This window comes from Eumetopias jubatus, unplaced genomic scaffold (assembly GCF_037043125.1).
Source record: "Eumetopias jubatus isolate StellerSeaLion01/CBP00866 unplaced genomic scaffold, mEumJub1_p1.0 scaffold_9, whole genome shotgun sequence".
NCBI lineage: Eukaryota > Metazoa > Chordata > Mammalia > Carnivora > Otariidae > Eumetopias > Eumetopias jubatus.
The window spans coordinates 49,242,821-49,267,812 of record NW_028274815.1 but is presented as its reverse complement, the minus strand read 5'-3'; the positions used below and the strand labels follow the sequence as shown (position 1 = coordinate 49,267,812).

The following is a 24,992-nucleotide window of genomic DNA, read 5'->3' as shown; positions in this document are numbered from 1 at the left end:
GGGTTACAAGGGATCCACTGTGCATGGCTGTGAGGGAGGGGGTGTCCAAGGCCTGGGGGTGCTCACAGTACGCTGGTCGAGTACACTGAGTTCTCCGCCTGGCCTGTGAGGTGAGCATAGCCTGAGGACACACAAGCACAGCATTCCTGAGCAGTCAGGTTTTCCGGCCACAATATCCTGTGCCAGGAACCACTGGCCCCGAAGTGAGACATTGAGCGAGCCATGGCCACTTGTGCCCACCTCTCTCCGTATGCCCATGGCCGCCAAGGCAAGAACACAATCCCAGGCTCTGTCCTCTCTGCACATAAGCCAGTGATCCAGCAGTGATGTGGTTCCAGTTCTCCCTGCCCAGAGCCCCTCCTCCTGCCCTCAGCCAGGGGAGGCTGGCAGAGGAAATCCAGAATCCAGATCCAAGGAAGAGAGGAGGAGGAGGGGGAGGAGCGGGAGAAGGGAGAGAAAATGGCCAGCACCGCAGTTCCCTCTGTTGGCTGGGAGTCTCATTTTGAAGCCCTTCCTATCCTGGATGCCTACATTGGCTACCTTTTCCTCAACAAACAAAAATAGATGCATACAAACAGGTACCCACATCTGCACACACACAATGCAGAGAAAGACCTGTGGTAACACACCATCACACAGACACACATTACTGACCTTCCACCACCTTTTTGGCACAACCACTTCTCCCTCTGCTTCCCAGTCCTTTCCCCCACAGGCTTGCTGCTCTCCCTCATCCCTTTCTCCAACTCCCAACTCTTCTCTCCCTCTGTCTGTCCCATGATATCTGAGCTCCACGTGCCTCCACAATCTTAAGGCTGTCATCAGGTGGGTTCTCAGGCAGCAGGGGGAAGGCGCTGGGCAGCATCAGTTCCCGAGTGGCCACTGCCTTCACCAGCAGAGTAGGGGAGCGTGATGGCACAATCACATAGAAGGTGTTGGCAGGCTGTCTCAGGCTGTGTCCTCCGCTCAGGGGCTCCCCTTTGGCCAACAGCAGCCATTCTCTTTTCTGAAACAAGGACATATATAAATGCTGGTTCACCTTCAGTCTTTGGCATGTTTTAAAGATCAATCCCCATCAAGACTTCCCCAAGTTTCTCTGGACGTGTCAGGGAGGCCCAAACCATTTTACTCTGGCCTGGGAGAGAGGGACTTCCTGCTTGAGTTGCTAGTGCCCCAAGGTACCCCTCTTCCTCTCAGCTTGGAGTTGTACACAAAAGTGTTAACAATGCACAGACAAGAGATGCCCTTTAACCTGAAGTAGGTGTTCACCCCAGAGATGGTGGTAAATGTAGAATTTTGAGAATTATAATTCTTAAAAAAACAAGAGTCTTGAAACAGAGACTTGTGTTGTGAAAATTCAAGTCTTATTTTGAGGGTGAAAAAAAATCTGGTTGTATTGCATAACTGAGATCAGAGTGGGCTGGCTAGGGAATATCCCTGGAACACCCAGAAAGGGTTTAAGAAGGTGGTCAAAGTCACCGGCCAAGCGAGAGGAGGAGGAGGGAGCAGGGAGAGAAAAGCTTAGGTATGAGTAGGTGCATGGGGGACAGGGCCCTTGAGATCAACTCAGTCCATCACGGGACAAAAAGAAGGGTCAGAATTCTTATACCTGGCACAAACATAACAGCCTCCCTGTTACAGAAGATGAAAGAAAGCATATTAGTTCTACCCCATTCTTAACTTATACAAAAAGTTGGAAGAAATGATATGAGAGGAAAGGCAGACAGAAGAAAAAAGATGTTAGGGGATAAAGGAACATCAGTGTCTTGTGGAAGACAAGTGGAAAGTGACACAGTGAAGAACAAGAAAAGCCTTGCTGTAACATTACTGTTATACCCCAGGGGGAATGTGCTGGGGTGGAGGTGGTGTGGAAGGTTCTGGATACTTAAAAGCAGTGTCATCACTTTGTGCAGCATAGAACTCTGAGGAGGTCTGGTAGGCTGGGCAGGTAGTAGGTACCTTCAGAAGTTTATGCTTTCTTAACACTTTGCTTATATTTGGTAATGTGCTGTCTTCTTGAAAAACGGATCCAAAATGCGATTGGAAGTCTACCTGATCCTTCTCAAATTCATTAAATTGTAACTAGATGATGTAGAAATCATGGTGTGTTTTTGTGTGTGGGGAGATTTGCCCCTGCTCTGAGGACATGGCCTCTTTAAGCCTGGAAGGGATGTTCTCTGGAAGGGATAAGTAGCAAGTGGTGGGGCATTCCATTTCAACTGGCTCAAATAACTTCTGATGTGGATCAGTTTGGATTATTACAATTATTTAATCTTCTATTTTTACGCTGGTTTATGCATTGTTTGTAAGTTTATTAAGAATGTATTGAGTGCCTGTTATGTCCCAAGCACTAGACATGAGTATATAGAAATTCATTAGACATATTCCTTGCCCCTTGAGAGCTTATAATATAGTAAAGGGAAGGTTTGTAAATTAATGTTAGTCCAGTATTTAGGATGACCAATTCTTCTGGTTTGCCCATTTTTAGTACTGAAAGTCTTACATCCCAGGAAACCCCTCGGTCATGGGCGAATGGGGGTGGTTGGTCACCCTTCTAAGACTCCACAGAGAATAGAAAATCTTGCCACTGTGGCAAGTCCCTGGGGGGCTAAACTATGGCAATGGACATTTTCTGGACTTTTTTTTTTTAAAGATTTTATTTAGTTATTTGAGAGAGAGAATGAGATAGAGAGAAAGCACGAGAGGGGGGAGTCAGAGGGAGAAGCAGACTCCCTGCTGAGCAGGGAGCCGGTACGGGACTTGATCCCAGGACTCCAGGATCATGACCCAAGCCGAAGGCAGTCGCTCAACCAACTGAGCCACCCAGGCTCCCTGGACTTTTTTTTTTTAAGCAATGTGACATTTCTTACACCTCGGTGTTATGGAATAAGTTCATGACTGCTATATTGTGGGGTTACTAAGAAATCTGAATGTTGCACACAGAAAAAGTATGATCCCTAGAATTTATGCCTATGGATTTTGAGACAATAGCTAAGTTTCTATTAGAGAAATAGTATGCAGGATTGAATGAAGCCTCTCAAAAGTAACTCCTGATGTGTGGAATATCAGAGGACTGGCAAGAGATCAAGTTGAAAGGATTTTACAGAATGCTTTAGAACCTCTGGGCTGGTTTACAGAGAGGTAAGCAGAAGGCTCTGGAAGGAAGAGAGGCAAATGCACTTGTTAGAGTTTGATAAATATATTAATCTGTAATTCCCAGGAACATTTGGGGAAAGTGAGAGATAGGGAAGTTGAATTTTAAGGTCCTTATTTTGGACTCTGAATTTCTAACCCTTTCCTATCTGGATAGTGATTAATGGCACTAGAGATCTGAAGTCCAGGATCCAAGCTTGAACATGTTACCCAGGTCATGGGTTGACTTGTAGGTACAGGCAGTTGTACCTGTGATGGAAATGTTTAGCTGCCAGGGCAGGTATACGAGGCTGCGAAAAGACATGGAGATGTCACAGAACACTAGCTTTTGGGGTCTTCAAATCGAACAATGCTTAATGATGGCAGATGACAAAATCTGTTTTTGCTAATTCTATTTTTTAAGATTTTATTTTTAAGAGGTGCCTGGGTGGCTCAGTCGTTAAGTGTCTGCCTTCGGCCCGGGTCATGATCCCAGGGTCCTGGGATCAAGCCCCGCATCCGGCTCTCTGCTCCGCGGGAAGCCTGCTTCTCCCTCTCCCACTCCCCCTGCTTGTGTTCCCTCTCGTGCTGTCTCTCTATCAAATAAATAAAAAGAAATAAGATGAAATCTTTTAAAAAATATTTTATTTTTAAGTAATCTCTACACCCAACATGGGGCCTGAACTCACAACCCCAAGATCAAGAGTCACATGCTGTACCGACTGAGCCAGCCAGGTACCCCTTTGCTAATTCTAAAATAAGGAGAATGAGTTAGATGCTGAATTTACCAGAAAGCAGGTAAAAATGTATCTGTATTTGTTGTGTTTGCTACAGAAGGTGCTAGGGAGCTTAGATTTTAGAAGGTGGGGACTGATTATGTTTAGAACAGGTATGGACAGGGGCAGAGTTGAAGGGCATGCCATATTCCAAGCTCATTCTCCCCTACCTCTGCCCTAACTTCTAATTCCTAAGGCTGGGAAAGAAGGCGCGGTAACCACTGTTGGTTGACCAGCTACTACCCTCCCTTCCCCTCTCCCTTCTCTCTACACATTTTTCAGTTTTTCAGTGATTGGTCTGGGGTGACATGTGACCTAGATTTAAATGATGAGACATAAGCAGAAGTTGCTGTGTGAGACTTCTGGAAAAACTTTGTAATATGATGGCAGGCTTTTTGCCTCTTGACTGTACTCCTTTTCCCTAGGATAGGGCTTGGTCTTAAGGCACGATAGGCCCAGGAGGAACAGGCATAAGGATGGAGTACATTTGCTATGGGGGCTGCAGTGGAAAAAGGCAAAGATCCTGATCAGTCTCAGAACTGTCTGTCCCCACATTTCTTGTTATATCAGAAAAATAAACTCGTACTTAAGTTAGAGTTGGGTTGGTCTGTTAGTTGCAGCCAAAGGGGTCCTTTACAGATAGCAAAGGAAAGGAAGAGGGTATAGCTAATGGGGAGACAGAAGTAGAAAGGACAAGTTTAATGACACTGATACAGGCCTTGCCAGGATGGATGGGAATTTATTATAGCAGGTAAAATCTTTTAATCTCACCAAACTGGCACTTCCTTGGTCTGCCATCAATATGATGTCCTGGGACCAAATTCAGCAATTAGTTTTTGGGAAGTCAAAAGTTATACATGGATTTGACTGCATGGGAGGTTGGTACCCCTAGCCCCCTACGTTGTTCAAGGATCAACTATATATATCACAACCATGTGGGATTTATCCCAGGAATGCAAGGTTGGTTTAATACCCAAAACTCAAACAATGTAATACACCATGTTTCTAGAATAAAGGACAAAAACTACATAATCATCTCAATGCATGCAGAAAAAGCATTTGATAAAATCCAAAACCCTTTCATGAACAAATGAGAAACAGAGTGGAACTTAACCTGACAAAGAGCTCTACAAAAATCCCACAGCTAACATTATAAGTGGTGATGAAAGACCAGATGCTTTGCCCCTGAAGTCAGGAACAAGACAAAGATGTCTGCTCTTGCCAATTCTATTCAACATTGTACTGGAGGTGTATTGAAGACCAGAGGGCCATTTTCCACATTTTCTGGACTATTAGGGCTCTAGGATTTTAAGTATGAGTCAGGGAGAGGCGCTCATAAAGACTGGGTGTGTCAACATCCTAGTTCTTGGGGATTAATATTTTCTAAACTTGGGTTAGAAAAAAATACAATATGACATTTCTCACATCAGAATGCTAAGGTACACCCTCATACCCTTTACCACTGCTGTGAAGGTCAAGATATATGTGAGAACCAGGTACATGGGTGGGTAAAGGGCAAAAAAATGAGTGGGGGCAGGCTGTGGTGGGGGCAGGAATAGCTTCCTAGTGAAGGTATTTAAGCAGAATCTGGAAAAAATGGGTAGATACTTGTCAGGTAGAGGCAAAAGAAAGGAAGAAGCATGAAAAAAAAGGTACGGAGGTGTGGAACAGTTTGGCATATTTGGGGTACATTTAGCAATTTATTAGTGTGACTGGAATAAAGAATGGAAGGGGCATGGTAAAAGGTGAAGCAAGAGAAACAGACAAGGCTGGGTCACAAGAAGCCCAAAGATTCCATGTTAGCCTGCTGTCTGTTCTAGCATCTGTCTGTTTCCCCTGCAGCCCAACACTCTAACTTCATTCTGTTTTTTTTTTTTTTTTTAATAGCTCCTGACCTGCTATCACCCCACTCTCAGCTTGGATTCTTGTTCTTGACTCTTTGCCTAATGTAACCAAGGACTTTCCATTTCCCCACCCAACCAGGTCATTGCCTATGTAGTTACTCTCCTGCTGGACACATCCTGGCTTGAATTCTGTCACTCCTGTGACCAATTAGGGCAGACATGGCCTGTAAAGCTCTGGAATGTGTCTCAAGAGACTCTGACATTTTAAGTAGGAAATTGAAAGACCTAGGTGGTATTTTCATTTCTTTTTCTAGTTCATACAGACATGACTTTGTAAGAGAAATGAGGATGTGGAAAGTGAGTCATTAGCTACATAACTGGGACTACACAGTAGGATTTGGCAATTGAAATTATGTGTTCCTGGTGATGGATAAATTCATCCCATAAATACTTAGAAAAATTAATTTTATTTATTTATTTATTTATTCATTCATTCATTCATTCATTCATTCTCTACCACATTCCACAAAGCAGTTATGCCAGTTTAGAAAAATGCAACAATACAAAAAAGATAAAATACACAAGGGATTGGACAAAGGAAAAATAAGGGCAATAAAAGAGCCAAGATTAGGTAAGCTCAGAGAAATGCAAACCACCCACTTTTGCTAAAAGGGAGCTCCACAGCTTTTCCTGATAAAAGTGTTTGAGAAGTTATCTTATGGATCCTTACTGAGGAGTGGATGTATTTCAGAGAACTCCTGCAATCAATATGATAATGAACTTCATATGGTTATAGAGTGGTTAAGAGTTTGGGTCCTGGAGTCAACCTTTCTGGATTCCATCCTTGCTCTACCATTTACTAGCTGTGTAATCTTGGAAAACTATTTAACCTCTCTGGGCCTCAATTTCTTCATTTGTAAAGAAAAAAGATAATCATTCCTACTTCAACAGATGGTTATGGAGATTATATAAATTAATATTTGTGAAGTCTTTAGAACTGCTTCAGGCAAATAATAGGCACCATGAAGTGTTAACTTTTTTAACAAAAATATATTGAATAATTATTAGATAATATTTACTAAATTTTGTGAAATTAAAAGTAATGTATAATTCTTAGATATAGATCTATAAAAGTTCCAGAGAATGAAGTAAAAACACATTGTTCTCTTGTGGTCTGGATTGATCTAAGAGTGAAATTTATGGGAATGGATGGATGGCACACATCTTTCAGGAAGGGCCAGGGAACGGGTTTATCAAGAGCCTTGCTTATCTGATGAAGTGATATTCTTCTGAGGAAAAGGAAGTAAAATACTCAAATAAAACAAAATAATCTATGAAGAGGATGGAAAGATATAACAGTCAATTCTCACATAAGAAAATCAGGGGATGGAACTACATTTAAGGCTGTAGTCGACTAAGATTTAGAGCATGTATAAAGTGTAATTAGAAAATTTACACAACATTTATAGTTGATGAGGACTGGTGGGCTAAGGATTAGAATTTAATTATGGCAGTGTGGATTTTGTTCAGAAGAACTACTATAAAAGAAGGGGGCAGAGAAAGAGACAGCATTGAATGAACTGAGCTATGCTTATAGTTGTAAGGAAACCCAGGAACCTGAAAATGAGAACTTGGTGGAGCCAGCCAACTGGCTGTACCAGAAAATGTATTACAGGCTGTCTAGCTGAATAAGGGGTGTGAAGTGGGGGATGAATGAACATTAAATAAGCATCTCCTTCTACATCTGAGTGGGATGGAATGGCCAGAGGCACACTGGTTCTCTTGCCTAGAACTAGAAAAGCTGGAATATACAGAAACCATTTGTCTGAAGGCAGTGAGGAGGTGCTGAGACAATGAAAATGAGAGGTAGCTAAGTTTCTGGAGAGGGAAGAATCCAGAGAGATGAGGAAATTACTGCAACTGCTTTTACCCTGAGGGTGCACGTTGATTCTGAGTTGGAGGGAGAGCAGGTGGGAGCTGAGAATCTAGGATTTGCATACGCTGAGGCACTTGCAAGGGAACAGAGAAACCAGCAGATCTTTTGGTGGAGACCAGCCAGGGGTGGGGTGGGTGCTCAAACCAATTTTTCACTCAGCACATTTACCAAATATGGGGGCTACATGGAGCAGGAGGCAAAAACGCCTAAGAGAAAGTCTTTAGAAGCAGTGTATTTTAACAGACTCGGGATAGAGTGATTAGAGTTGGGGTTGTCGAAGGGAAGGGGATGCACATAATATACCAGGTTTCAGGGGAAAATCCTGGAAGGCCAGGAGCAAACCCGGGGCAGATGGAGCCTTAGTAGGACTGCAGTCCAGCCTGGACTCAGTACAGCTTCTGAGTAGAATAAGATGATGTGCCATCACTCTATCTGCATAATGCAGGTAAGGATGGACCCTCTCTAGAGGAATACCAACTGGAGCCTCCGCGATTTATTTAGACACACTGAACATCTTTCATTAGAATATTACCAGGTGCACCAAAAGACAGGACCACATGTCTGAAAATCAGAAGAAAAAAAGAGAGCAAAAAAAAAAAAAAAAAAAAGCCACAGGTGATCCAGGTATTGGGATCGGCATACAAGAACTTTAAAATAGCTATGATTAGTATGTTCAAGAAAATAGGTGAAAAAGGGACATGTGAGTGGCTTAGTCAGTTAAGTGTCTGCCTTGGACTCAGGTCATGATCCCAGGGTCCTGGGACTGAGTCCCACATTGGGCTCCTTGCTCAGCAGGGAGCCTGCTTCTCCCTCTGTCTGCCGCTTCCCTGCTTATGCTCTCTCTCTCTGACAAATAAATAAATAAAATCTTTAAAAAAAATAGGTGAAAAAATGGAGAATATCTCCAGAGAATTAGAATCTATTAAAAAAAAGAAACAAATGTAAATCATAGAACTGCTAACCAACCACCACATGCAAATCATATGCCAGACATAAGCTAGGTGCTTTAAACTTGCAATATTATTTAATCATCTTAAAAACTATGAGATATATCCTGTTGTCTCTATTTAACATGTGACAGGGACAAGAGTTACTAATGTGTGTCTGTCATGCACCTTCTCCCCTTTTTTCATTCTCCCCCACTCTACTTCTACTCACAAAAGGAGAAGCCTTGTGAATTCTATTCCTGGATGTTTTAAATAGGAAGAGAGAGACAGGACCTGAGGGGGAGGCAGACTATGTTAGAGGGATTAAGCCAATCTATAGAATATGTATATAGCTGATAGATGGAAGAAGGTAGAGGAACAGGGACTGGTGATGTAGACAGAGTTTTATTTGCATGCGTGCGTGCGTGCGTGTGTGTGTGTATGTGTGAAAGGCTCTTGGAATAGCTCCTGGTTAGACATAATTGAGGAGTGAAGGAAGAATATTTGAGAAATGTCATTGTGGGTTATGAACTATTTCCTCTTTGGTGTTCTTTGAAAGTACAAATAAATTTTAAAATTACTTTTTGGCCTCTGGATAGTGCTTCTTTGTGTACCATTTATGCAGAGATTAGCCAAATGGGGCCACTAGGTTTGTTAAGGTTTCAAATAAATGAATATACTGTTGCATAGAGAGGTTAAATATGTTACCTGAATTCACACAGTTGGGAAATAATGAAGCTGTCAGGAACCTAGCGCCATCTGATTCTGAAGCCCATGCTTTTCATGGGCAATACAATCTACGTTTTACCACAATAGATTAGAAAGCTTCCTTGCCTTGACTCCCCAACAAGAGAGGTAACAAAGGGAGAATTTCTACTCTGAACTTAACTTTGATTAAGGCTGAGAAATTAGTTGGTAAAATGGAAAAATGGTAGAAATGCCAGGAAGAGGCAATCCTGTTATCCTGGAGTCTGGGTAGTCAGACTTATATCATAGACTTTAACCCAAATCATAAGATCATATATTTGAAAAACTAATAAGAAATATTCTTTTCCCTAAAAAGAAAATAGACCACACAAAGGTCTAATGATAAATAAAGGGATCCAGAAAGACCTCATTGCAGAAGTACCATTTGAGCTGAGTTTTTCAGGATGGGGGAGGGTTTGAACATATGGTGAGAGAGGAGAAGGGACAATATGAACAAAGGTTCAAAGGTGTGGCAATTTAAAGTTTGTATATTAATTTGGCTGGACTCTATGGTGCGTGAAAGGGAATGATGGGAGATGGACTAGAGTCTGAATACCGGCTAAGGAATATGGACTTTAAAGTATAATCAATTATAAGCCACAAAATATCTTTAAGCTGAAGAGTGGCAGGATCAGTGCTGTGTCTCAAGAAGATTAAACTGGTGGCAGTATATAAAATGGACTGGGAAGGGAAACACTAAAGGCACTGAGACAAGAGATTATTGCAACATTACAGGGAAGAGGTAAACAGACTCTGAACTAGGATGGTGATGATAAGAATGGAGAGGAGAAAAACATGCAGCAGATGCTACGGGGAGAGAACAGGCAAGGCTTATGTCGCTGGGTATTGGCACCTCCGAAAAACATGTGGCAGTCAGGGGAGTGCTTCAGGAAGATTAACGGCGTCTAACAAACAGGGCAAATTAGAAGAGGGAGGGATTGGAGGTAGGGAAACTAGTTAGGAGTTTACTGAAGAAGCCTTGGTGAGAATAAACAGTGGGGACAGAAAGGAAAGGACAGTTACAACTCATGAGAAGAAAACTGATATGACTTAGTGATGAAGTAGGTGTAAAGGACAAGAAGGCTGGAGGTCACTGAGGTTTCAAGCCTGGGTGAGCAGACAATGGTGGCACTGCTATTAACAGAAAGACAGAAGTCAGAATGGGAAGTTAGCTGGAGGGAAAACATCACAGTAAGAAACAAGACTAGAGTTACACAGGGAGCTGAGGACATCAGATTCTAAAAGAACATATGAAAAAGGTATAAGAAAGACTAGAAAACCAAGGAGTTAGAGAAGTGCTGAAAACTTGTAAATATAGGATCAGAGAGGTTCAAACTCTAAATAAGGTCTTGTCACATAGTAGGTACTGGAGAAAGATTTGTTGTTGAATGCAACAGAAGAGGCTTGTGGGGAATTCTCCCCTCTATAACACACTGCCTTTTAGGATTTTTGCTGCTTGGATATGTCATGTGAAAAGCAAAGAAGGAAGAGCCATTCAGACACCGTTTTGCTTCTGTCTTTTCCAGAAAAGGAGAGTGTTCTTTAATCTGATGTGGAACAAACACAGAGTAGAGACAACAGTAACGCAAGATGGGTGAGGAGCTATTACAGTACCCCATCACCTTAAGTGAATTCAAGTCCAGTGAAGTACAAAGCCCGGGGTGTTAAATGAAGGGAGAATCAGCATCAGGGTTGTAGGCTGTGTTTATCTGGCTACATCTCGAGTAGGGAATTTAGCAAGGAAGTTAAAAGCATAGGCTTTGTAGTCAATGAATTAGGTTCAAATTCTGACTTGGCCACTTTGGTAGCTATGTGACTTTTGGTAAGTCACTTGATCTCTATGGACTTCAGTCTTCTACATGTGTAAAAATGGGGACAACAATCCCTATCTCACAGAATTACTGTGAGGATTAAGTGAGATAAAGCATGCAAAGCACTTGGTTAAGTGACTAGCCCCTAGTAAGTGCTCCAAATCATGAGTAATCTATTAGTGATGGGTCAACCACATAATTGTGAATTTCCATGATAGAGAAGTGATAAATAAGAGTCTCTTTGACCTTTAGAATAGTAGCTGGCATATAGTGCTCAATATATATTTGTTAATGAATGAATGAGTGAATGAATGAATGAATAAATAAATAAATAAATATTAGATGCTCAAATGTCAAATTCAGAGGCACGAAGAGTCTGATTTATATATGTAAGCCAGGAGGGAATAGAATACTCTTTCCCATCCTTATTTTTTTTTTAAGATTTTATTTATTTATTTGACAGAGACAGACACAGCCAGAGAGGGAACACAAGCAGGGAGAGTGGGAGAGGGAGAAGTAGGCCTCCCGTGGAGCAGGGAGCCCGATGCGGGGCTCCATCCCAGGACCCTGGGATCATGACCTGAGCCGAAGGGAGACGCTTAACGACTGAGCCACCCAGGTGCCCCCCCATCCTTATTTTTAATGGCTACAAAATACTTCATTGTTTGGCTGAATTGTTGTTCCCATAACCCTTCCCTTATTTTGATTTAACCATTTCTCTGTTTAGGACATTTCGGTTGTTTGAATTCTTTACCACTGTAAAGAACAATGAGATAAGCATGTTGGTGTATATACCTGTGCTCCCTCTGCTGATTGTTTTCCTGTGCTACATACACTCCCAGCAATCAAAGTAAAGTTTTGAAGTAGTTATCATTTTCCAGAAAATTTACACTCCTTCTAGCAGTGCATTAAAATGCAAATGTCTGTTTAAAATATCATGTACTATAAGAATGTAGGGAAGCCACTTGAGGGAAATTCTTCCTGAGTGATGTAACATCTCTCAGATCCTGAGGATAGGGTAGAGTAAATAGTCAACTGAGCTCTTGGGCTCTGACGGTCAGGATATATCTGTTGTCTCTGCTCTGCAAAGACAGGGCATGCGTGTTCTTCAGATAGGAAACAGGAACTCTGTGCGTGGGCCTAAAAGGGAGTGTGGGCTTTGAAACAGGAAAAAAGAAGCCTACTTCTGATAGTGAAAGAGACACATTGCTGTGCTGGTCTGATCACCCATATGCTACTAGGTCAAACTGTTCCTCTATTCCCACTCGCAGTTAGACCTGTCCTCGATTATATTTGCAGTTTTATTTTGTTTTCCAAGTGTTTCATGCTCTTTTCTAAGTGTTCCTAAGCTCTTTTATTTTTTTCCATTTCAGGAAATGGGCACACACTTAGATATTCGAATCAGAAACCAAGCAGTTATTTGATACCTTCCTCTTCCTCACTCCCTACATCCAGTCCTTCACCAAGTTCTGACTGTCTCTCTAAAATATGTCTTTTTTTAGATTAAAGATTTTATTCATTTATTTGAGAGTGAGAGAGCATAGGAGCAGGGGAAGGAGCAGAGGGGGAGGAGCAGAGGGGGCAGGAGAAGAAGGCAGAAAGAAACTCAAGCAGACTGCCCACTGAGCAGGGAGCCCGATGCCAGGTTCATCTCATGACCCTGAGATCACAACCTGAGCTGAAACCAAGAGTCTGATGCTTAACCAACTGAGCCACCCACGTGCCCCTAAAATATTTCTTTAATTGTTTACTTTTCTTGACTTCAACATTCCAGTCCAAGCCACCATCATCTCTTGCTCAGACTACAACAATGCTCTCCCACCTCATTTTCTTGTTCCCATTCTTGCTTCTGCCAGTTAATTTCAAATGTTTGGTGTAAGTAATCTTTTAAAAACTCAAATCATCGGGTGCCTGGGTGGCTCAGATGGTTAAACATCTGCCTTCGGCTCAGGTCATGATCCCAGGGTCCTGGGATTGAGTCCCGCATCGGGCTCCTTGCTTGGCGGGGAGTCTGCTTCTCCCTCTCCCTCTGCCTCTCCCCCTACTTGTTCTCTCTCTGTCTCTCTCGCAAATGAATAAATAAAAAATCTTAAAAAAAATAAAAAAAAAAACTCAAATCATCTCTCATGATTTCTTTTTGTACTTAAAATCCAAGGTCCTTAACTTGACCCATAAAGCTTTGCATGATTTGACCCCTGCTCACTTCTCCAGCCCACCTTTTGGCTCTCTCTCCCTTGCTTTCTCTGTTTCAGTCACAATGGCTTTTCCATTCTTGATTTTTCTCTCAGCTCTTTCCAGGCTTGGGGTCTTCGCACATGCCTTTCCCAGGCACTCTCTTCCCGCCACCCTTCACCTGGCTAATTCCCATTCCCATAAACTGGCAGGTCTCAATTTAAATGTCATTTCACAGAGAGGCTTTCTGGCAGCAGCCTCTTCTTTTCCTTTATAAACTTCTCACAATTAAGTATTTATATACATAATTACATTTTATAATTATGTAATTTATATATAATTCTAAGTTATAATTATATATAATATACATAATGTATATATATATATATATAAAATTCTGTCTCTTTTATTACAGAGTAAGTTTCTTGAGGCCATGGATAATGTTTATCATGTTACCATTGAATATCTACAGTTTAGCAAGATGTCTGGCACAGTCTAGGTGTTCTTCATTTAAATAAACCATAATGTCCAGTCCAGTGTTAGAGAAGTGTTAAAATATAGTTACTTATGGAAAATACCGTTTCCATTTAAATGTACAAAATTAGGGATTTTCAAGTTTACTGTCATATAACTGAGTTCAGGAAGTATTCTCTATAGCATGAAACCAACAAAGGCAAGTCATATTCAATCCACATTTCAGAGTATTTCCAGTTTTTTCCTGTCCTCTTGAGAATTGGGACAGGTTTGGGATCAAGGTAAGATTAAGCTAGCTACTTTTCTGTGGTTGGTGCCTTAACACTCTTCTACTTCCTCACCTGGGGACATGGCTACTTACCAGCAGGCTGTGACACAAGGCATGGAAGTTCTGCTGATTTGTCTCCAGCTCATCCCAGTCCAGCTGCCAACAGCTTGTGGGTCTGAGGATGAAGGGCAGTCCATATGTCAATGACTCGCAGATCCCATTGGAATTTAGAGCCCTGGCAAGAGACAATGGCAGTGAAAGTCTCCTCAGTGATATATAGAACCTTGACATCAGATCAGATTAATTCAGCTTATGTCTAAGACTCTACTGTGAAATCCTTTGGGTTAGGGCCTGTGAATTATTTACCTTAGCATGGCCAGCACCTAGCAAAGTATCTGGCACATAGCAGATTCTCAAAGCCTGTTAATCAATGAATGAAGCATCATCATGAAAAGCCATCTAGACTCTGATGGATGTTTCTTCTCCTGAGCTTATTCCATTCCAAGTGACTTTTCTGGGGATACTTCCAGAACACCCCTGCTATAGTAACCATGTACCATAATAGTATGCTAACCGTCTGCATCCCAGTCCTGGCTCTCTTGTGGCAAGTGCTGAAAGAGGATGCATTTAAGAAGAGGATGAATTGGGGTACCTGGGTGGCTCAGTCAGTTAAGTGTTCAACTCTTGATTTTGGCTCAGGTCATGAGCTCAGGGTAGTGAGATTGAGCCCTGTGTTGGGCTCCGTACTGGGCATGGAGCCTGCTTAAGATTCATTCTCTCCCTCTGTCTCTCTCACCCCACCCCCATCCTCACTCTTGGTCTCTTAAAAAAAAAGAAGAAGAAGAGAATAAATTTAAGAAAGTTCCCCAGCAGCATCTGCTGTCACAAACCCATGGACAAGCTTACTCAGATACTTGTGCACAGGCATTGTGATAGGAACTAGGAAGCAGTAAAAGTGGTCTTTGCCATCATTGCTAATTTTACCCAAGAACTGGTTCCCCTGGAGGCAGGAATTCTAGTACTTAGAGAAATGGCCAGGCAGGAGTAGATCCTATCTACCCCCTTGTTCCTTGAAGGTCAGACCTCTGTCCTGAGGCCTAAACACAGTAAGGTATTCAATACACAGCTGCTGAATAGATAAACACTGCTGATCTTGTTTTTCTTTGTGTTCAGAGACTTTCTGGATTTCCAATCCTCATCCAGGTTTCAGAATGTCCTACTGAGGCATATCTTCCACCATCTGCCCATTTGTCTCCACATGCTGAGCAGCCTGAGCTTGCTTTTTCATTCCCATAACTAGTTTCTGCTTTGGAACTGACTCCCACCTGCCTGATACTTGGAGATGCCCTCTACCTCAGGACTTCCTAGTTGGAACCAGGAAGAATAAGCATTTGCATGGACTGGGGAAATTCCCTTGTCCCATACTTTATCACCCGGAGCTTGTAACGAGAGGCTGACGACTGGGAGGCCATCTGGTAGAGTGTGCTGAAGTCTCCTTTGGGGTCATCCATTCTCAAGGAGCCATCAGCTGTGCCAGGGAGAAGGGATGGGCTGAGGAGTCGCTCTTGGAGATCACATTTCAGGCACACTACAATAAAAATGGCATTGGGGGAGGGATAGTCTGTCACAAGTTACCTCAGGCTATGTGATTAAGAGACAACATCTGCTACCCATTCCACATCCGCCAGGCAAGTAAGGCTTGGGAGGAGGCAGGGGAGGGGAAAGGGGAAAGTATGACGGGTTTGGAAAGGCAGAGCAGGTCTGGACCTAACAGTGTTGCTCAATACAATAGTTAACTTATTTTCTGCATCTGATATGGTTTTTACTTATTTTACTTCTGGGCTGGCTGAGCAGTTGCCTCATAGTGAGAGATCTAGCTTGTGATCCAGTCTGAGAGGAACATGGGCCCTCTTTGGAGGGGGCAGCCAACACTATAATATGCAGAGGCCCTTTGCAATCACAGATGGAAATCTTGCCTCTGCTGCTTCCCTCTGGCTAAGCTTTGGCAAGACTATAGGTCAGATGAAGAGCAGGAAAGCAGAAGTCAGGGAGTCAGCTGACAGCTACTGTTTCTCTGTGGGCTCTTCTAGGGACATTCAGGGGAAGGAGAGGAATAAGTTCCTGAAATGGTTTATTTTCTAATTCCCCAAAGAAACCTGAAGGTAGAACCTTCTGGAGCATCACTGTGGCAATAGACAACTGTTCTGAGGGGGCCTCACCTAGGTATGAATTATTCATCAAGGTATTATGCCCTTCTATATTAAGGTTCTGCTCTGGCAGGTACATTCACACGACACAGTGTACAATGTACTGTTGCACTAGGCTTGCAGCCTAGTGCAGAAAAACTACAAAGTTTTTCAATAAAATGTATACCAGGTTTGAATACTGTTAACAAACATGACGTAAAAACAAAAGCAGAAATAATGTAGAAAAAGAGATAGGATGGCAGCATTAAAGGTCAGATCCATCTGGCCCTCCTGGGCCCAGCAATCAGATGTAGACATTAATTCTGGGTAAGACAGTCGTGGCCTGCTGTGTCTCAGAGCCCAGGAAGTCAGTAGGAGGGGCTTGGCCTAGGACTCCCCTCATTTCCTCTGTGCCTGACTTCTCCATTGTTAGGTATCTGGGCTTTAGGACTGGAGAGCTGTGTTCATCTGGCTGAGATTCTCAACTCTGGTTGATAAGAATCACCTTTTTATTAAGAAACTTTTAAAAGATACTGATGTCTGGGCCCTACCTCACACTAGTGAAAGTGAGATCTCTGGAGATGGAATCAAGATACTGGTATTTTTAAAAATGTGATTCTTACTGCAGCCAGGGCTGAGAACTACAGGCACTATAATCTCGACCGTATTCCAAAGCTGAGAAAACTGTCTTACCAGGACTAGAGTCTAGAATCAGGTGTGCTTCTCACCATCCTGAACCCAGATGCAGAGGTAGCTGACTCCAAACCCAAGAAACGAGAAAAGACACTCATCTGAAGCTGACTGTGCACTCTGTCAGAAGGAGGCCTCTGAGGGAAGCACCTGGGTGGGGGGGGGAAGGGCCCTGGGCAGCTACAGAAGAAGGTGGAGTGGGTGGAGAACCTTTTAAGGAGTCAGAGTGAACATCTGAGGAGCAGTCCTCAAAAGATTCTAGAGTAGAAGAGCTCAGTGTTCTGTTTTGTTTTGTTTCATTTTTTATAGTGAGCCACATTTCCAGAAATCCAGTGTGGTAATGCAGCAGTTTTGTTTTTTTTTTTTTAAACAATGGATAACTATTGTATGGTCTTTATTGTAGTTGTATAAACTCTCAGGTTGGTCATACCCACCATGGAGGAGGGCTACTTTCCCCAGATCTCACTCCAATTGCGCCTGAACATCTGGATTCCAGTATAGGCCTCCCTAGTAGAAGAGCTGATGAATCTGGGTCTGAGTTCCACCATGCACCCAGAAGACCTGCAAATTTCTGAAAAATGATTGCAGATGGAGATAAACATTCTGGCTCTGACCCTGGTACTGAAAGCCATGGAAAGAGGGAGGGAAAAGGCAGAGAAATTCTCAACTGTACCATGGGAAAGTGCTGTACAACAGTTGAAGAAAGTCTGGTTGCTGGAGTTCCTGGCCTTGGAGGGCCCCAGCCCTCCTTATGAGAGAAGTGCCCAGCATGAGGCAGCATCTTTGTTCACAACTGCCCAGCATGAAGCAGGTTGTGTAGTAGGTAAGGGTCCGGGTTCTGGAGGCAGATAGACCTGGGTTTGATGAATATTTTCTGGGCTGAGTGTGGTCAAATGTACAAAATATAGATTTCTAATCTTAAGAGTTAAGAGTGGGCTCTGGAGTTGCATAACTTCAAATTCTGCTATTAATTTTTCTGTGCTGTCCTGTGAAAATGTCTAATTTCTCTAAGTCTCAGTTTTCTCATCTGTAAAACAGGGAGATAATATCGGTATTTAATTGATTCTAAGACACATTCCACCCCCCCACATACTAACATCTCTATATGTGTCTTACAATTGCCATTGGCCAGACACACACTCCAAACACTTACTTACTACTTTAACTTCTCAGTAAGGATAAAATAATATTTCTAAGTGATAGAAAGCACTATGTCACGTTTAATTGGCAGTGCTTTTCTTTCTTGGTGGTACATAAAGTAATGGTGTATCTCATAACCGATAGCATCTTAGATTCAATGACATACAGTAACAGTACCTGCTTCATGGTGGTGGGTGAAGATGAAATGGGATAAGGCAGAAAAGGAGGTAGCATAGTGCTTGGGGAAAAATAGATATGAAGTGGTCCAGAAGAGGGGACAGAGAGGAATTGGCACCATCAGCCTTGGACAAAAGGAGTGGAAAGGAGGTCCAGGGAAGATTTACACACCAAGGAAAGACAGATTGAAATTAAGGTAAGTCATCAAGGGCATCCCAGGCCCTAGGTTGAAATGGGGGTGTGGGGAGGGGTGGCGGGTAAAGATCTGATGGCTATCCCCAGAAAGAAAGGACGACCATGTGTCTTCCGCTTTCGGAGTGGGAGTCTATACCCATATTTCTCATTGAACTCCTCCTGCCTCTACTAGTTGGGCTACTAGTTGTCCTCTGTGGGGCCTGCTTCTGTAGTTGCTTTAGTTTACCTCAGTTTGATGTCTTCCTGTCCAGAAGACCTCTATTTAATCTTGGTTTAATCTTTGTTCTTTACCTTCTCACAGGCCCTGTTGATAATTTTTAAGGCACCAGCATGCCTCAAGTTATTATGTCAATAATATCTACTACAATTCAAAATGAAAAACTTGAGAAAAATATATGATTCATTGTGCTCTTATTTAGTTTGGGTGCTGCCCTATTATTGAGGTATCTAAGTCTTTGCTCCTAAACTAACTGGCCCTTGCTGTCTAGGCCTAATTAGGTTCAGTTTTTCTTAACTGTGGTTACTTTTTAGAAGTTCTTTTCTTACTCTTTGTGCTTACACTGCACAGCCTCCTTCAGTCTCTAAACCTCAACTACTGTGTATTCTGACAACTCACAAATCTAGAATCTTAATCCAAGACTAGGATAATCATAGCCTATATAATAGGTCTTCTGGGGGTGTGTACTTGAATCATCTCTGGCTCTGGAAATGTTGCTGAAACATCGTGAAGGAAGAAGAAGATGGATATGCTCTTGGTCTGTTCCATTGTTATGTAGCCAGGCTTTGAAGAAGATCTCCATGCTGACAACATCATTGTCTATAGTCTGAAGGTCAATGTCAGTTCCCAGGATAGAACTCTCTGCAGAAGAAAGGGAATTAGTGGGTAAAGTGTTTAATTCTTTAATTGTAAACTTTGAAAAATGTAAAACTTTAAATGTACCCATCTTTTGACCCGCCAATTCTATCCCCTGGATATCTAACTTAGAGACATTCTTAGATAGTACACATGGACACATATGCAAAGATATTCAGTACAGCATTGTTGTAATAACAAATAATCAAAACCTGAAGCAGGAAGCAATTCAAATACCCATCAATAAGGGAATGTTTAAATAAATTATGGCACACTCAACCTTTGGAGAATTACACAGCTGTTAACAAAGTAAAGTTAAATGCACTGGCAAGGAAAGCTGAGAGATAGTAAGTAAATAAAGTTGTAGAACAGATGTATAGTATGAACCATTTACATAAAAATAAAGTAAAAAAAATAAAAATGAAACCCTTGGCCTAAGTACATATATATGTATGTAAATGCATTTTACAAAGGTTTGGAAGGCTACCATCAAACTGTTAATGGTGGGAAGGAGTGGAAACAGGGCAGAGTTCTAAAATACATTTCCTTTTTATTATTCATACTTCTGTTTAAATTTTGTTGTATCTAGGGTGCCTGGGTGGCTCAGTTGGTTAAGCGACTGCCTTCGGCTCAGGTCATGATCCTGGAGTCCTGGGATCGAGTCCCGCATTGGGCTCCCTGCTCAGCAGTGAGTCTGCTTCTCCCTCTGACCCTCCCCTCTCTCATGCTCTATCTCATTCTCTCTCTCAAATAAATAAATAAAATCTTTAAAAAAATTTTCTTGTATTTAAAAAACACTCTGGAATACAAAAACAGCCAAAAAAAATAATACAGCAATGCAAGTTAAATACTTAGTTAACAAAGGGGAGCTTCAGCTTCTTCAGCTATTTATTTATTTTAAAAGATTTTATTTATTTATTTATTTGAGAGAGATCAAGAGAGCACAAGCAGAGGGAGTGGCAAAGGGAGAAGGAGAAGCAGGCTCCCCGCTAAGCAGGGAGTCCAACGACGACCTGGGGCTTGATCCCAGGACCCTGGGATCATGACCTGAGCTGAAGGCAGATGCTTAACCAACTGAGCCACCCAGGTACCGCTTCTTCAGCTCTTATTTCACGGTAAAAATGTATTTAATTATTACTTTTGCTATAAAAAGCATAAAGGAAAAAATTGGTGCACTCCCAGGCTTCACCTCAGATACAGATTATACAAATTTGTCATTGGCATGCTGTAACTCACAAGTGTAATTAGCAGCCAGGAAGACAGAAATGGTCTAGTGGAGTGTGCTTTGATTCCATATCTGAGTGAATGGAACTGGGTATGTGGGGAGATGAGGCTTTGCTGGTCTACTTCCTGTTTTAGGCAACACTCACTCAGGCACTGGGGTCTGGGTCTGCAGGTAAAGGTTATCAGTAAAAGCCAAATGTAAGGTAGTAGAAGAAGCAGAGAGAGAGGAAATGAGGCAAGAGCTGGAAAGAAACAGAAGAGGAACCTGATTTTTTTTGCCTTACCATGAAGGACTCTCTGAAATACTTTTACAAAGAGCCTAAGAAAATTGATGAATTAACTTCTGTGTATGACTCACAGACCCCAGGGAGAAGACTGGTTTATTTCTAGAACGACATTCCTGAGGACGAAGTGGCAGAGGTACCAGACTCTCCAAACGGAACAAAGGGCTTCAGTCCAGCGTGTTGGTACCCACACAGGGAGTTGTGGTGAGACTCAGATGACTTCATGTTATACTTAATGACTTATTCTGTAGCTGAAAAGGGGCTCCAAATGCATTTCTCTTTGACCAGGATGATTAAAACTCTGCCATCTTCCATGAACAGTTCTGAGGATTCATTAACTAAGTATTTCATTCATTCTATCAAGCAGTAATTTTTTACTGTGTACTATATAGAATATGAAATATTGTACAGGGTACAAAGATTATATGATACTCTTTTCTCTTACGGAGTTTGTAAAGCTACATTATTCTTTTTTTTTTTTATAGATTTTATTTATTTATTCATGAGAGACAGAGAGAGAGAGAAGCAGAGGGAGAAGCAGGCTCCCCACAGGGAGCCCGATGTGGGACTCGATCCCAGGACCCTGGGACCATGACCTGAGCCGAAGGCAGATGCTTAACTATCTGAGCCACCCAGGCGCCCTAAAGCTACATTATTCTTGACCATTCCTCCTCAAACTGTCATCTGACACATTATGTTTTAGGTACTACAGTGATAAATATGAAGTCACTGCCCAAGAAATGTTCCTCGTGAGTAAAGAGAAAGTATCTTTTTAATAACGTGAATTTTATTTTGTCACAGGCAAAACATGAAGTAACTTAATTTTACTGAGCCTGAGGCCTGGACTTCAATTTGAGTAACAAGTACGGAAAGAACTGAACCCAAAACTTCAGTGAGGCAAAATCAGTATTAAAGCATGAGAAGGCAGATACAAAACGAAAGAAATGGAATTGAGCGAAGGATTTCCAGAAGTGGAGAGGATAATATGGTTTAGATTTCAAACAACAGATTTTGCAGAAGAGAAATGTTTCTTTTCTTTTCCCCAGGGAAAGGGTGGAAGATTAGAAACTCCTACCATGGCAGTATAAGACCACAGCAAGTTCTCTCCCACCAAAAACCTGGAAATAGAAAAATAGGACTTCCTTAGATAGTTAAACTACAGTATCAACACAGAGTAGTGAGGCCAATGAAAAACAGTTACCTTAAGAAAAGAGAATGGTTTACAGACCAGAGCAAGATTTGGCTACAGCCTATGGATGAGACTGGCTTATCCAAAGAATGAATGTGTCCATTAGAAGGGGAGAGGGTTGGCCAGAAATGGAGCACAGAGAAGGGGAGCAACAGAAGAATGCCCAGTCAGTGCCCACCCAAGTGTGGCTCAGAGGAGAGGGCATGCTGGCTCAGCGACATGTCCTGATGGCAGGATGTGTTTGTCAAGTCTCTGCTGTTCTTGATGTTATGGTGGCTATGGTTCTCTAAGATATTCTGACTTATACTTTGGTCTTGAGCTTGGTAAGGTGAGTCTATCTCTGAGACACTACTGACAAAATCAACTTTCTGATCCTGCAAAGCTGAAGAACCAAGCCTGAAACATGGTCCCTTTATGAAGGAAAATACCAGTGTTCCCTGCAGATACCCCATCAATGTTCCCGAAATTTTTTCCAACTTCTTAACCTACAGGTTCTTGGGAGAGCCACAGAGCTTCTTCCTTTGCAGAAGTTCTCATGTAATCTCCATAGAGGCTCCATGCTTCAGATTTAAGTCCACAGTTTTGCAGGCTCAGAAGGGAGTCAGCAGCTTCTGAGGGATAGTCACATTGGCCAAGCTAAAGACTAATGTGGAAACCAGAACAGACTAGAGGGAGAACTTTTTTTTTTTTAATCCATTTTCTCTGTCACTGGTTCAGGCATTCTTTTCCTTAGGTCTGGATCAGAGCAGTAAGCATCTTAATTGTCCTATCAATTCCATTCCTTCCCCTCCACTATTTCTTATGTACTACTACCAGTTAATTTTTCTAAAACATGGTTTCATCAGTTCCCTCCTTTGCTAAAGAGCACATACTGCCTTCCTTGGTCATTTTCTTTATTTCCCTCACTCACCCTGTACCACTTGGTTCTACTCATTATTCCTCAAATATCCCACTCTTCCCTTCTGTGATGGCTCATAAGGTTCCTCCCCACCCTCTGCTATTGAGATCCTATATGCCCATTCATTCCCCATTCCCTAGCTCGGTAGCTAGCTTAGAGCTGAAGCTTAGCAAATGCCTGTTGAGTTCAACATTTGCTCCCCCTCCTCAGCTCTCATTATTTTTCCTGTAACTCTTCTGCTTCAACTAAATTAGTCTCTTTGCCACACGACTTCCTTCCTTCCTTAGCACTTTTATTACTGTCAATCCATGGCTCGCTCCTCCCCCAAAACTCAACTCCAAACTGACTCTGTCCTGGAAGTTATGCTTAATTATATCCTCCCTTATTTGGGTTTAATCATCAACTCCTGGGTATCTGTGGGCTTCATTTGGGCAATACTAATTACTCTTGCTAATCTGTTTCTTCAGAAGGGTTTTCTTCTCTGTGAGTTTATGAAAAGTGGCGGGATGTGATGGGAAGAGCAGGGTTATATGACTTTGGACAAAGTGGGGATAGTACAACCTATTTCATAGTTATATGAGGCATAAGAAGTGAGATGATTATCTATGAATGGCATGCCTAGGTCCAACAAATGGCATTTTTCCCCTTTTTCTCTCATCAACAAAATGATTTGCTCTTACAGGATAAGAATGTGCTTTCCTTTTTTTTAAACTTTCCTCCCCATCATTTCCCTTGGTGACTGTTTTCTCCCCACCACTGACATATGTAAGAACACCAAAGGCAGAGAATTGTGTTCCTCACAAATACAATGAGATGTGCTAAACTGGGCACCTGGGTGGCTCAGTTGATTAAGTGTCTGCCCCCTGCTCAGGTCATGATCCCAGGGTCCTGGGATCCAGTTCTGCATCGGGCTCCCTGCTCCGCAGGGAGTCGGCTTTGCCCTCTGCCCCTCCCCCCTTGTGCTCTCTCTCCCTCCCTTTCTCTCTCTCAAAAATAAATAAATAAAATCTTAAAAAAATAGGCAATGTGCTAAATCTGAGGAATGGGGAAGAGACTTGTCACTTCTCAGATGTTGAAGAGCAGCTCCCACTTGACTGGCAAGCAGGGCACCAGGCACTGAATGAGCCAGTCCCACTGACAGTATGAAACAGGAAGGTTACCGGAGTGAGTGGGGCTCTTAAGTGTTTGGGTGGTGAGGACAAGAAAGGACTGGTTCACTGCAGCCAGGCTGCAATCAGCATTCACATTCAGTGTTTGGACTTGCCCTGCCCTCCTGTGGCCACAAGTAGTGACACCTTTTACTGAGCTCTTGCGGAAGGGCCACAATAATAGGAAAAACTAACAGAGCCAAATGATTGAAAATAAGGTAATGCCTAAAGCAGTCCTTCTCAGAATTCAACCCTAAAATAAGGTTGCAAAATGGAAATGTGTTTAAGATAGAATGTACCACTTTATTTTAAATTTTTTTTTTTAAATTTTATTTATTTGAGAGAGAATGAGAGACAGAGAGCATGAGAGGGAAGAGGGTCAGAGGGAGAAGCAGACTCCCCGCTGAGCAGGGAGCCCGATGTGGGACTCGATCCCGGGACTCCAGGATCATGACCTGAGCCGAAGGCAGTCGCTCAACCAACTGAGCCACCCAGGCGCCCTAGAATGTACCACTTTAATACACAGACACAGAATATCTAAAGTAGAGACCTAGGAAAATAGTGCTCCAGCTCAGTCCTGTAGATCCTCCCTCGTCCTACAAAGGCCCTGACCTATAGGCCAGACCTGTTCCTTTCCAAATGGCCCTCATATGGCCTGTCCTTGAGCAGGATGGGCTTTAGGGGTTCTGGGAACCTCCTGAAATTGTATATAATTCCATCTGTACGTGTATAGGTATATTCTAATAGGGTGGAGGAGGGGGACAGGTCCTGAGCTTTTATCAGATTCTTGAGAGTGCTGTGACTCCAAAAAAAGGTCAAGAGCCACTGCAAAAACTATGGAATTGTGATATCTTAGCCTCCCTAGGCCAGTTTGCAATCAGTGCTGTCTAGCTCCTGAATATAGGAGTAGTACAGAATGTTA

General features: G+C 42.4%; 1 protein-coding gene across 2 annotated transcripts in view; it reads right to left on the bottom strand.

Annotated features, from left to right (window-relative positions):
- M1AP (meiosis 1 associated protein) overlaps nucleotides 1-24,992 on the bottom strand; it is a 65,172-nt gene that overhangs the window by 1,704 nt on the left and 38,476 nt on the right. For both annotated transcript variants that reach the window (XM_088026443.1, XM_028116088.2), the window contains exons 4-7: nucleotides 19,160-19,333; nucleotides 15,512-15,674; nucleotides 14,180-14,321; nucleotides 800-1,006 (exon numbers count right to left, since the gene is read on the bottom strand). In XM_088026443.1, the coding sequence (XP_087882569.1) occupies nucleotides 800-1,006; nucleotides 14,180-14,321; nucleotides 15,512-15,674; nucleotides 19,160-19,333 (686 nt within the window). The remainder of the gene's footprint in view (nucleotides 1-799; nucleotides 1,007-14,179; nucleotides 14,322-15,511; nucleotides 15,675-19,159; nucleotides 19,334-24,992) is intronic.